The sequence below is a fragment of the Pyrus communis genome, chromosome 16 (genome assembly GCF_963583255.1).
Source record: "Pyrus communis chromosome 16, drPyrComm1.1, whole genome shotgun sequence".
Lineage (NCBI taxonomy): Eukaryota > Viridiplantae > Streptophyta > Magnoliopsida > Rosales > Rosaceae > Pyrus > Pyrus communis.
This window is the reverse complement of record NC_084818.1, coordinates 6773067-6786219: the sequence shown is the minus strand read 5'-3', so window position 1 is coordinate 6786219 and position 13153 is coordinate 6773067. Positions and strand designations below refer to the sequence as shown.

General features: G+C 38.7%; 2 protein-coding genes across 4 annotated transcripts; one reads left to right on the top strand and one right to left on the bottom strand.

The window, feature by feature from the left end:
* Positions 1-2921: 2921 nt before the first annotated feature.
* Positions 2922-10839, top strand: LOC137719648 (ABC transporter B family member 20). 3 transcript variants are annotated; one of them, XM_068458682.1, is made up of 11 exons: positions 2922-3703; positions 4868-4922; positions 5045-5196; positions 5352-5552; positions 5782-6041; positions 6145-6455; positions 6577-6797; positions 6910-7250; positions 7419-8200; positions 8292-8533; positions 9248-10839. In XM_068458682.1, the coding sequence occupies exons 1-11, from the start codon at positions 3305-3307 to the stop codon at positions 10475-10477; spliced, it is 4194 nt and encodes a 1397-aa protein (XP_068314783.1). In that variant the 5' UTR covers positions 2922-3304; the 3' UTR covers positions 10478-10839. The 3 variants fall into 3 exon arrangements, with proteins under 3 accessions (XP_068314783.1, XP_068314782.1, XP_068314784.1); XM_068458681.1 differs by having other exon boundaries at positions 2923-3703; positions 5021-5196; XM_068458683.1 differs by lacking the exon at positions 2922-3703 and having other exon boundaries at positions 4881-4922; positions 5023-5196.
* A 3-nt stretch (positions 10840-10842) lies between these two features.
* On the bottom strand, positions 10843-13118 carry LOC137719649 (photosynthetic NDH subunit of lumenal location 1, chloroplastic-like). Its single transcript, XM_068458684.1, has 8 exons — positions 13020-13118; positions 12833-12923; positions 12059-12142; positions 11895-11968; positions 11688-11810; positions 11525-11596; positions 11335-11431; positions 10843-11257 (listed from the first exon to the last, which is right to left on the bottom strand). Exons 1-8 carry the CDS (start codon positions 13077-13079, stop codon positions 11154-11156), a joined length of 705 nt encoding a protein of 234 aa, XP_068314785.1. The 5' UTR covers positions 13080-13118; the 3' UTR covers positions 10843-11153.
* Positions 13119-13153: the final 35 nt, after the last annotated feature.

Below are 13153 nucleotides of genomic sequence, written 5' to 3'. Positions count from 1 at the left end.
TATAGCGTTATACTAAATAAAATATTAATACTACATTTTTATAAGTGCTCGTTTGAGAATGTTTTTAAAATGATTAAAAACGGTTTTAAAGAAAATAATTTTGGGTTTCAAAAACATTTAAAATGCTTCTTGCGAAAAACATCAATTATGTGCTTGTGTTTCTCGTAAGAAGCACTTCAAGTGTATTTTTTTTAGTATTCACTTACATTTTTACAACAAATTAATTTCAAAATATTTTCTATAAAAGTACTCTTATTCATTTTAAAAATATCTTCAATCGAACCCTAATTTGCGCCTACCTTCTGAAAATAAATTAATTGAATTAAAAATTTTGTACGAAGTTGTCGTTGTCATGGTTGTTGTTTGCTTGTATTTTTGTAGATTAGGATAGGTTGATGTGATGTGAAGTTAGATTGCTTAATTTTAATCAAACTCCATTAAGTGACAATTACAGCAAAAAGTCTTTATATAATGTTTTCGTATGATTCAGTATGCACAAAAACTATTTCTTTTCTCTTATCATGATTGCGCTCCATACACACTAAGCAGACATAATTGAATTCTAAATTATACCAACGAAAAGTAAACGAATGGTAATAAAATGCTTACTTGAAAAGGTAGTTTGATTTGATTAACCTAAATTAAAGTGACACAAGCAACTTAAATTAATTTAATCGAGTGCTGCACAACAAGAGTTACGATCCAAGGATAGTTTGATTAGCTACCCGAAATCATAACAAATAAATACATTTTTTGTTTTCTTCTTTAAAAAAGAGGACTAGTTTACGGGGGACAATAAAAACTAACAGAGACGTTTCAACTTTTTTCGATTCATCAGCGTCAAGAGTACACTTAAGACGTGTCGTGTGGAATACGGGCTTAAAATTCATCCCCAAGCACTGAGGCACCCTAAATATACTTAATTACGGTAGTTTTGACAATTTTTTTTTCTTTATTCAAGAAAAGTACTATATTTCATTCATTAAAAAAAGAAAACTGTTATTAGCACTTCAAAAATCTCATTCTACACTCCTTATCAGTGAATTTTTCTTTCTAATTATATAAAGTTTTGGAGTGCCAAATGAGATTTTTTGAGTGCTAATAACAACTCCCTAAAAAAATAACAAATACATATCGTGAATAACTCAACCCCCGAAGAGTCCTTGCAAACTAGAGCTAAAAATATTACAATAAAACATCACTAAACTTAAAGTAATGAGTAGACTTCAAGCACTCGTCTGAGCTCATCGAGGATCGAAAGATTACACATATCAATAAAACAGTTAAACCTCGTGTTACACGTAGATCATGTGAGAACAAAATCTCAAACCATATATTGAGACAAGGAGTACAATGCCCATGGGTTGACCGCATCACATAATCACCGCCACGATTGCAGAACACCTAGCGAAGGAGATCTAGCAAATAAAAAAGCTCCACCCTTCACACATGGATCCAAAAGAGATGGCATGCCAAAACAAAAAATAAAATCAAGCAACTCTCGTATAGAGAACAATCAAACTAGCAACTCTCTTAAAGAGAGAAATCAAAACCAAACTTGAAGACAATTCATGGAAATTATTAGATAGAAACAAAATAAAAGAATAAAATCATGTTGTCACTCTACATCCTTCGAACATCCGAGAGCCATATCACCGCACTGCCTAAACCCATAGTTTTGTTCTGGCTATACCCAATCTCGACGCAATTGAACATCTTCCATAGCTTCCAGCTTCAACCCTATATTGAGGATGATAACCAGATCCAAACCTTGTGTTTATTGTGTGAGTGGCCAAAAAGAGTACGATCACAACGACTACAACGTTTCACGGCCACAGGTCTACATCAAACAAAGTAAACGAAAAGGGAGAGAGAAGAGACCAATAATGATTTTCAAGAAGATTGTCGCCAACCCCAAAGCCAAATAGGGTCGGCGACAGAATTTTTTTACAACTGTTAATGTTAGTGAAAATCACTTTAATACTCAAATTATATCTTTGCCGATAACTGTTGAGTTCAAAAAATAACAATCAAGCGCATAAGGGTGATGGGAGGAGAAGAACCATGAATTGAGGAAGGGGCGAGATGAGGCAATGGGGTGTGAGGATGATCGAGAAGAGGAAGGTGGAAGGGAGAGAGACTAGAAAATCTGGAAAATTATGAAAGAAAGTTGCTAAAACAATGTAACCCTTTTAAGTTGTCAATGAGATATTCCCCCCAAACCGTTTCTTTTCTTTGCACGAGGACACAAAACAAAGAAATAATAGAAACTAAAATCAAATGAAAAAAAGGGAGAATAACAGCTTGGCAATGATCATTGCAACAATTAATTAACAAATGGTACCACCTAAGGAAGCACATGAAAAAACAATTGAGAAAAAACAGATGGAATGGACTGTCACAAAAAAAGCAAGCTCATCCCTTTCCAATTTTTCTCAATCATGTTTTTTTTTTCTCTTCATTTCAGTCCCACTCCTCACACGCCCAATAAATTATAACGGATTCACTGTTATTGTAATGTTATATGTTCTTATAACATGTGAAAAATGATTTTACATTATGCGTTATTAAACAAAGACGTTATGACATCCATAAACTCCAAAAAAAACCCAAAAAAGTTTTAATATATTTCAATTCCAATTAAATATTAACGAAAAACCAAACATATAACCGAAGCAGACACGTGTCACCCTCCCGCATCGCAACCCGAAGGACTCCAGCGTAACTTCCACCACCCACACACAGCTGTTCACACATTTACCAACACCATCATTCCGCCTCGAAATTACCAAACTACCCCCAAAAGAGCCCCATCCAGGTGCGCATGCCATCATCGCCGGCGTTTGACCGTTACCCCCTCCAAATTACAGAAATACAAAATCGAAAGATTTATGCTTTCATTTGCCGCATTATCCCTTTTATTTTTGAATTTTAATTTAATTTTGGGGTTTTTTTTTTTGGCGGGTTTGGGAGTCAATACCTTCTTCCTTGTTTGTCTTTCTCCGCCTTGTTTGACCCAGTCGCCAAACCATCGACGATCCTTGAGGAATCGTCCCCTTCCTCCTTCGTCTTCTTCCTCCATCTCTTTCCCTTTCTGATTTTCCGAAAAGCAGAAGCAGAATCGCGAAAGCAATCGAAAATTGCAGAGAAGCCAAAAGCGTCGAGATTTTTCCTCTAAATTTAGTGGATCTGTGCTAAATTTAGAGCGAGAGAAAAAATAGGTGAAATTAGGTTTTGGGTTTTGGGGAGTGAGGAGAGAGGGTAGGAGGAGCGAGGGAGCCGTAATTTCGCCGGCTCCGCCAAGATGATGATAAATCGGGGGCTGTTCGGGTGGTCCCCGCCCCATATACAGCCCTTGACGCCGGTCTCAGAGGTGTCGGAGCCGCCAGAGTCGCCTTCGCCGTATATGGAGCAGAGTATCGACGCGTCGGCTCAGCCGATGGAGCTGGAGGAGGAGATGGAGGAGCAGGAGGAGATGGAGCCGCCGCCAGCTGCCGTGCCCTTCTCGAGGCTGTTCACCTGCGCTGACCGGCTCGATTGGGTTCTGATGACTGTTGGGTCGCTCGCCGCGGCGGCTCACGGGACGGCTCTGGTGGTGTACTTGCACTACTTCGGTAAGATTATTCATGTACTCTGGGTCAAGCGTGACCACAAGGGCGAGCCGCCGCAAATGAACGAGGAGCAGTTCCAGAAGTTTATGGATGTGAGTTATCTCGGTTTCTCAAAACCCCATATTTTTTGTTTTTGGTTTAGTTGATGAAGTAAAAGAATTTAACTTGGGTTATTGGGTTATATTTCTGATAGAGTAAGCTGAAATTGATGTTTAAGTGTGAGATAGAGTATTCAAAATTATTTTTTCGGGTTCAAATAGCATTCAATTCAATTTTGTAGGTAAAGTTTTGTTTTTTGGTTAGCTTAAGCTGGACATGGCCTGCTTCAAGTGTAGGATTAGTATATGAAACTAATTGTTTCAGTTTTATAGTGGCTGGATGGTGTTCGGGTTGCCATACGTGGAGAAAATTTGAATTCTTTAGTAATTTGTTTTATTGTCCTTTTTAGTTTGAGCATTAGGGATCACTATGTCATAGTGAATCGCTACTTGGTAGGGAGTTTAATCGATTGTGCTTTAACAAGTTTCCCTTACTACAATCACCGGCTTACCAAAATGTTGTCACCGAGAATTTCCGTTTTCTGCTTATTTTTCCTCATGGAACTTACAGTCTACAATCTATCGGTTAAATTCTTCTTTAACTAGCTCCTAAGTAATTGAAACAAGTTTGTGTATAAATCATGATTGTAGATAATGAAAGTTCTGCTTAGATTTCAATCCTGTTAATATGATAAGAAACGTGGTTATTTAGTAGTTCAGCTGAAGTCATCTCAAAGGATGTGAGATCACATCTGAGGGGCATAGGTTTATCCATTACTTGTTTTACTACTGACAGACGTTGATGCGCTAGAGAGTTAATAAACTGCATTATTAAGAATAGATTGATGCTGAGAAAAAGTATGTACTTGTTTGTTTCTGATGTTTTTGCATTATTTAAATGTATATATTATACGAGAGATGTGGGAAAGGGGGATTTGAAATTGGGACCTCGGGTGCAGAGGTGAATGTTAATTGAGTTACAAGCCCCTTGCGAAAAGTATATATTTGAAATAAAATTCTCTCTTTTGCATTAAGAATTGGTTGAGGCTTTTGTTTTTCTGTTTTTTCTCCTTGTGTCTATAGAACCAAAGGCCCTTTTTTTTTCTGACGCATTTTTGTTTTCGCATTATACTGTCTTTTTAATCAGTATCTATAACTGAAATAGAAGTTGAACGTATGAGAATTTATTCCATAACTGATTTATTTGTCTGCCTGCAGCTTTCTTTGTCCATCGTTTATATTGCCGCTGGTGTTTTTGCTGCTGGTTGGATTGGTAAAGTTCATTAGCAGAACTACTCTTTATCACATTTCTGTGCTTCCGGTAGACGATCCTTTGCATACATTGGTACTAACTTGTTTTATGTGTAATAGAGGTCTCATGCTGGATTCTGACAGGAGAACGCCAGACTGCTGTCATCAGGTCAAAATATGTTCAAGTATTACTTAACCAGGATATGAGTTTTTTTGATACCTATGGGAACAACGGGGACATTGTGAGCCAAGTATTGAGTGATGTGTTGCTCATTCAGTCTGCTCTTAGTGAAAAAGTATGTCTAAAGCTAATCTATTTCCTCATTCGCATCCACCCTTCAAACACACACATACAACTTCTTTTCCTGTGACAAATAAAAGTGGCCTTCCTAATTTGATCCCTTGGTGCTTGTGTCTTGTCTAATCTTTTCATTTTTCTCTGAAAATGCAGGTTGGAAATTATATTCATAACATGGCTACATTTTTCAGTGGTCTCATTATTGGATTCATCAACTGTTGGCAGATTGCGGCTATAACATTAGCCACTGGTCCTTTTATTGTGGCTGCTGGAGGAATATCAAATATATTTCTTCATAGGCTTGCTGAGAATATTCAAGATGCATATGCTGAAGCAGCTAGCATTGCTGAACAGGTTTGTTATCATTTTATGCTAAAGATAAAATCTTGCCTTAAACCCCATGGGATTAAAGAGAATTCTTTCTGTTCTATGTCATAATATCATATATTTATGACTAATATTGACAGAAGCTGTTTCTTTATCTTCTTGGTCCCGCTGAGTCTTGATTTCTGGCAGTTGTCATTTTATTGAAGTGGTTTATGCCATTTTTTGTTTAAATGTCCTTACTTCTCAACTTATGCAGGCAGTATCTCACATTAGGACGTTATATGCATTTACAAATGAAACATTGGCCAAGTATTCGTATGCTACATCACTGCAAGCAACTCTAAGATATGGCATATTGATAAGTCTTGTGCAAGGACTTGGACTTGGATTCACTTATGGCCTTGCCATTTGTTCTTGTGCCCTGCAACTGTGGGTTGGAAGGTTCCTGGTTACTAGTCGTGAAGCTCATGGTGGTGAAATTATAACAGCCCTTTTTGCTGTAATATTAAGTGGCCTGTAAGCATCTTCTTTTTCTTTTCTTTTTTTCTAATAATTTTTTTTTGGAGATCATGCATGCCATTTATTCCTTTTACTTGTGTATTAATTCAAACCTGTACAGTGGGCTGAATCAAGCGGCAACAAACTTCTACTCATTTGACCAAGGTCGAATTGCTGCTTATAGACTTTTTGAGATGATAAGTCGATCATCCTCTACTGTTAATCACGAGGGAAGTGCCCTAGTGACTGTACAAGGAAATATTGAGTTTCGAAATGTATATTTCAGTTATCTATCTCGTCCTGAGATCCCCATATTGAGTGGTTTTTACCTCACTGTACCTGCTAAGAAAGCTGTAGCACTCGTTGGCAGAAATGGTTCAGGAAAGAGCAGTATTATCCCCCTCATGGAGCGGTTTTATGATCCAACTTTAGGTATGGGAGTCAGATTTCGCTTTCATGCTTTGTGTTAGCTTTCTCATTTAAGGTTGTACTGAAATCTGTAGCAAGAATTTCTGCTTGCTGATTCTAATGGTTTTTCCATTTTGTGGTGCAGGAGAAGTTCTTTTGGATGGAGAAAATATCAAAAACCTGAGACTGGAGTGGCTAAGAAGTCAGATAGGGCTAGTCACACAGGAGCCTGCTTTGCTGAGTTTAAGTATAAGAGACAATATTGCTTATGGGCGGGATGCTACAATGGACCAAATTCAAGAAGCTGCTAAAATAGCGCATGCGCATACATTTATTACCTCACTTGAGGGAGGATATGATACACAGGTGAATCATGGAAGGAAAAATTAGACATGGAAATATCTATTTATTATGTTGTTAATGGATTTTTCTGCTGTTCGGTTTTTGAAGATCCTTCTTTTCCTTCTATGTATCTCAGGTGGGAAGAGCAGGCTTAGCATTGACGGAAGAGCAAAAAATAAAACTTTCAATTGCCAGAGCAGTACTTCTGAACCCCTCAATTCTTTTGCTTGATGAGGTTACTGGTGGACTTGATTTTGAAGCTGAAAAAGCCGTTCAAGAAGCTCTAGATGTCCTTATGTTGGGGCGTTCAACTATAATTATAGCTCGGCGGCTTAGTCTTATAAGGAATGCTGATTACATAGCTGTGATGGAGGAAGGCCAACTAGTTGAAATGGGTACCCATGATGAGTTATTAAACCTGGATGGCCTCTATGCGGAGCTTCTCAAAAATGAAGAAGCTGCAAAACTTCCTAGGAGGTATGGTACAAGAGCAGCTGTTCTTTCTTTGACTTAGTTTAGGATTGTCCATGGTTATCATGGCAGTATCCGTACAGGGGTGTATGCAGCTACAGAATAGTCTCTATTTTTAAATAGAATTTCATTTTTCTCCTTGACAAGTTTCACTTTATGGTTCTGTTCATGCAGGATGCCAGTGAGCTACAAGGAAACTGCCACTTTCCAAATTGAAAAGGATTCTTCGGCAAGTAATAGCTTCCAAGAACCATCATCTCCGAAAATGATGAAATCACCCTCCCTTCAGAGAACTACTGGCATCTTCCGGATGGGTGATAACACTTTTAACTCACAGGAGTCACCAAAAGCTAATAGCCCACCAGCAGAAGTGTTGGAAAATGGTCAGGCCTTGGATTCAGAAGATAAGGAACCATCAATAAAAAGGCAGGATAGTTTTGAAATGAGACTACCAGAGTTACCCAAGATTGATGTCCAATCTGCTAATCACCAAACGTCAAATGGTTCGGACCCTGAATCCCCCATTTCACCCCTTCTGACATCTGATCCGAAAAATGAGCGGTCCCATTCACAAGCCTTTAGCCGCCCCCATAGTCATTCAGATGACTTTCCCCTGAAAGCGAATCAAGCAAAATGTAGAAATTATAAGAAGGCACCATCATTTTGGAGGCTTGCACAACTTAGTTTTGCTGAATGGCTGTATGCTGTGTTAGGAAGCATTGGTGCTGCTATCTTTGGTTCTTTCAATCCGCTTCTTGCTTATGTAATCGCACTGATAGTAACAGCATACTACAGAGTTGATGAAGGTCGTCACTTGAGACAGGAAGTAGACAAATGGTGCTTGATCATTGCTTGTATGGGTATAGTGACTGTCGTTGCCAATTTCTTGCAGCATTTCTACTTTGGTATAATGGGTGAGAAAATGACTGAACGAGTTCGTAGAATGATGTTTTCAGGTGCTTGACTCTTTTAATATTATTCTAGTTTTCTTGATATTGAATTGTAATGTGCCGGCATGTTATCTTACATTTTGCAATGTTGTGACAGCAATGCTACGAAATGAAGCAGGATGGTTTGATGAAGAGGAAAACAGTGCTGATACCTTATCCATGCGCTTGGCCAATGATGCCACATTTGTACGAGCTGCTTTCAGCAATCGGCTGTCAATATTTATACAGGATAGTGCTGCTGTTGTTGTTGCTCTTCTTATTGGGGTGCTGCTACAATGGCGATTAGCACTTGTGGCTTTGGCAACCCTACCAGTTCTCACTATTTCTGCCACCGCACAGGTTTTCATCCTGTCTTGCTCTATAATGCTGAAATGTTTCTACTAGAACCATAGTTGTGATCCAATTTTCTGATTAATTTGGGGATGACATTCAGAGTTAGAAGTATAGTTTTCTGTTTCTTATAATAATAGAGTTTCGCTCTCTGGTAGAACAAGTTTGCCCTTTGGTTCTCCAAACGTGAAAGTCAAAACTGGCAGTACCAATGTGTTCGTGTGCACAAATTGATATAGGGAAATCAATTCAAACTTTTCTTTTGCAAATTCCAGTTATGAATTTTCAGTGCTACCGTTACTGCCTCAGGCAAGGGAACTGATGCAAGGTGAAATCCTGTAATAAGGTTTGATTACGGATATTGTACCATCTACATATGGTGGATTTGAAACTAAATTTTAATCATCTTCAGGGCATCTCCTAAAAACTAATACTAAGTGGTGATATGTTGGCTTCTCTTTTAACAAATGACCTTGTATGCTGAAGTATAGGTACAAATCTAGGTATATATAGATATAGTTCGTGCTTGTTTCATGGTGTTGTCTGATTGGGTCCTCGAGCTTATGTCCTGCTATTTCGGCTCCTGTATATTCTTTCATTTGTCCAAGTTATCTACTATCTTTGATCTATGGTACTCGTCTTTGTTTTTTTTTATTTAATGAAGAACCACTGTTGGGTTTTTTACCCAGAAAAATCTTATATCATTCAATTTGAATATTGCAGAAATTATGGCTTGCTGGTTTTTCAAGGGGAATTCAGGAGATGCACAGGAAGGCATCTTTGGTTCTCGAGGATGCAGTTAGAAACATTTACACTGTTGTAGCATTCTGTGCTGGTAATAAGGTAATGGAGCTCTACAGGTTGCAACTAAAGAAAATATTCAAGCAGAGTTTCTTTCATGGAATGGCCATTGGCTTTGCATTTGGCTTTTCACAGTTCCTTCTTTTCGCCTGCAATGCCCTTCTCCTCTGGTACACTGCACGCTCTGTGAAAAAGAAGCATATGGATCTACCTACTGCTCTCAAGGAGTATATGGTTTTCTCTTTTGCTACATTTGCACTTGTAGAGCCTTTTGGGTTGGCTCCTTACATCCTGAAGCGCCGAAAATCTCTCATTTCAGTTTTTGAAATCATAGATCGAGTGCCGAAGATTGAGCCAGATGAAAACTCAGCGATGAAACCACCTAATGTTTATGGAAGCCTTGAGTTGAAAAATGTTGACTTCTGTTATCCAACTCGCCCAGAACTGTTGGTACTGAGCAATTTCAGTCTCAAAGTAAATGGGGGGCAAACTGTAGCTGTGGTGGGAGTTTCAGGGTCAGGAAAGAGCACTATAATTTCTTTGATTGAGAGATTTTATGATCCAGTTGCTGGTCAAGTCTTACTGGATAGTCGAGATCTGAAAGTTTATAATTTGAGATGGTTGAGGAACCACCTCGGTCTTGTTCAGCAGGAACCCATTATATTCTCGACAACCATTCGGGAAAATATTATATATGCAAGGCACAATGCTAGTGAGGCTGAGATGAAAGAGGCAGCCAGAATAGCAAATGCTCACCATTTCATCAGCAGCTTGCCGCATGGTTATGATACGCATGTGGGGATGAGGGGTGTTGACTTGACCCCGGGACAGAAACAGAGAATTGCAATAGCACGCGTCGTGCTAAAGAATGCCCCCATCTTACTATTGGATGAAGCAAGCTCGTCCATTGAATCCGAATCTAGTCGAGTGGTGCAGGAGGCTCTTGATACATTAATCATGGGGAACAAAACAACCATTTTGATAGCCCATAGAGCTGCAATGATGAGGCATGTCGATAACATTGTAGTTCTCAACGGAGGGAGAATTGTGGAAGAAGGGTCCCATGATAATCTAATATCAAAGAATGGCCTCTATGTCCGTTTGATGCAACCACACTTTGGCAAGAGTTTGCGTCAGCGTCGCCTCGTTTAGGTTGAGGCCATTGATTGTTGAGAATTCACGTTTGGTTCACCTGCACAGTTCTCATTCTCTCGTTCTGGATTGCTGGAGATATATGCAACCAATAATGGCGTCATCGTCGAATATCCGTTGGTGGGATTCCAGAGTGGACATTGTCTGAGAATGAGAATCGGAGTGTTTATAGCGGAATGAGGCACGGAATGCAGAGGCGGATTCGTAGTCATATTGTTCAAATCTAGGCTTCTAGGAATAGGATTTTTCGTTGCTGTTTGGTTGGTTATTTGAGGATTTGCTGTACATTCTGGCCTAAGTCTCCAATGGTATATTGATTGGTATCAAATCAAGGTCTCTACTGAAGAAAAAGGGGAAGGGGGGGGGGGGGGGGTGGTTTCCCCTAGATTTTAGTTAATTTACTTGACACTCACTCTTTGTTGTAACTTTTGTGAATATATAGATAATTTGTTGTTGCTATTCATTTTTCCCTGCTTGTTTCCACAATTTGAAGATACGTGCCGAAAAATTCACGTTAACGGAAAGGATAGTGCTTCAGACACTCGTTTTCTTCTTCTGCACTCCCTCACTTTAGGTGTTCGTCGGTACTCGTTGATTGCAAATGGACATAAAAAATTTAGCAATATATACTTCTTACACTGTCATTGGAGATTGCATTGCTCCATGACATTGGATTTCAGATGTCAAGCATTCTGAAAGAGTCTGCTACCACTTTAAGCTGGTTGCGGTATCTTTTCCACCGTCTTTCGTTTGCTCCGACAATCAGGGTGTAGTATCTCCCTGTGGATAAGACATCGGGATGGGAATGCGATCTAGATTGACAATCAAACAACATAGTTGAGACAGTGGATACTTACCGTTTCCAATAGCTATGGTTGCGAATGAAGTGGTAGCGAAGTTTGGAGATTCAAGTCCAAACTCAATGGTGTAATAATTTTTCCCATCGATGTTTTTCTGCATTCAATACATACCCAACCATCAAGTGTTTAAGAGTTGGATAATGCAAGAGTTCTTGTATATAAAGAGCATGTATGGACAGATTAAAACCTCCTCGACGCCAAATATAGTTGCATACTGGTTTGGTGCAGCAAGTTTATGCCTCACCAGATCGGTAACAACCTGCTCAGAACGAAAAATTGTAAGACCCGCGATAAAGAGATAGATACAGGGTTTTGCAAGACTGGTGATATGACGGATTTTCTCGCTTTACCTGTTCCATTGGACCCAAATCATGGATGTCAGTTTTATTTGTGGGTATAAATCTCACTCTAACATTATGCAGCTGCATGTATCTGTCCTTGAATGCAGAGTCATGTGCTCTAAACTCAAAGTCCTGAGATATGGAGGAATACAGAAATCATTTCAACTGAAAAACATTTTCTTTTCTTTTCTGTATGAGAAAATTTAGGGTTCTTACCCTCCAATCGTTGGGGTAGTAGTATGAATACCCATCTACTTTGTCGACGAAAGCTCGAAACTTTTCCGGTATTTCTTCAGATTGAAGAAAATTAGTTTGGGGAAAGAGAGAAAAAAACAATTTATAACTCAAGGAATATGAGTTCATACAAGTTTATATGATACCTTGAGCAAAGAGGGAATTTGCATGAAGTAGACTTGTGGTTAGTGCCCCAAGTCCTAAAAGTAGAGGCCTTCTCTTGCAATGGCCTAAATTTTTCGTGAAAGCATAAGATTTTGTTCAGGTTTAGCCCAGTGGTGAACTTGAGTAAGAGTAGGCTAGGTTCAGGGTTCGTAACCCTCAAATATAACAAAAATATATATAAATCATGCCTAACCAATCATTAATTCTAATGGAAGAAAATATAATAGGTATTAACCCGAAAACATTCACGGATTAACACAAACACAACTTGTTTTCTAATGGGTCATTAGGATTCCGGTCCACCAGTTATCAACATAACCGGTTAAGCCTTATCCCAAAAACTTTCGTGCGTGTTCACATTGTGTTATCGGCTTGTGCATGATTTTGTTACGTCTAATTCAATACAGAGAAAGAAAAGAAAAAGGTCAAATCTGAAAAAGCTCAATGTAGGAGAAAAATTTAGGAAAATGCAGAGAGCAAACATACTCATAAATTTGAACCAAAATATAGAGGCGGAAATCATCCAAAGAAGCATTTTTGTGAACCACAAGTAGTGAAAGAAATCAATGTGTGCGCCTATCAAAACATGCAAACATTAACAGAAATTTATACATGTAATAATAACCGAGTACCGAGTGCATTACTATTCTAAAATTTATACAACCGGCCACACTTGATGGATAAGGCTTTGTTGTTGTTGTATTAATAATTGAGTATTGAGAGTTTGAAGAAAAAACTGAGATGGGTAATCTTACTTTCTTCAATGGAGGCCGACTCTCCTGAGCAAGTAATGGATTTGCATGAAAAATGAGCCGAGGTAGCTCGTGGCAACTCATTGCAGTAAAACTAGAGCAGAATCAAATACATGTATGAGTTAGTAACAATTTTTTTTTTGTCATTTTCGATTCAATAAAATATCCCTCGTACCATCTAGATTTTTACCTTGTCGGGTATGGCAGTAGAAACCCAGCAGCTCAATGAGAGGGATGATGAAATTGCCATGCTTGAATATTTATCAGAACTCAGAAGTGGCTTTAGGTACTGGTATTAAAAGTAAAGAGTGGATGGTGGAGACT

What these genes read in the sequence shown, in the direction of transcription:
- LOC137719649 (XM_068458684.1), bottom strand. Translation starts at nt 13,079, where the DNA reads ATGGCAATTTCATCATCCCTCTCATTGAGCTGCTGGGTTTCTACTGCC. An exon ending in CTACTGCCATACCCGACAAG is followed by an intron (nt 12,924 to 13,019) that starts GTAAAAATCTAG and finishes ATTCTGCTCTAG; the next exon opens with TTTTACTGCAATGAGTTGCC. An exon ending in CTATATTTGGCGTCGAGGAG is followed by an intron (nt 11,432 to 11,524) that starts GTTTTAATCTGT and finishes TATTGAATGCAG; the next exon opens with AAAAACATCGATGGGAAAAA.
- LOC137719648 (XM_068458681.1), top strand. Translation starts at nt 3,305, where the DNA reads ATGATGATAAATCGGGGGCTGTTCGGGTGGTCCCCGCCCCATATACAG. An exon ending in AGGGAGGATATGATACACAG is followed by an intron (nt 6,798 to 6,909) that starts GTGAATCATGGA and finishes TATGTATCTCAG; the next exon opens with GTGGGAAGAGCAGGCTTAGC. An exon ending in GCTGCAAAACTTCCTAGGAG is followed by an intron (nt 7,251 to 7,418) that starts GTATGGTACAAG and finishes CTGTTCATGCAG; the next exon opens with GATGCCAGTGAGCTACAAGG.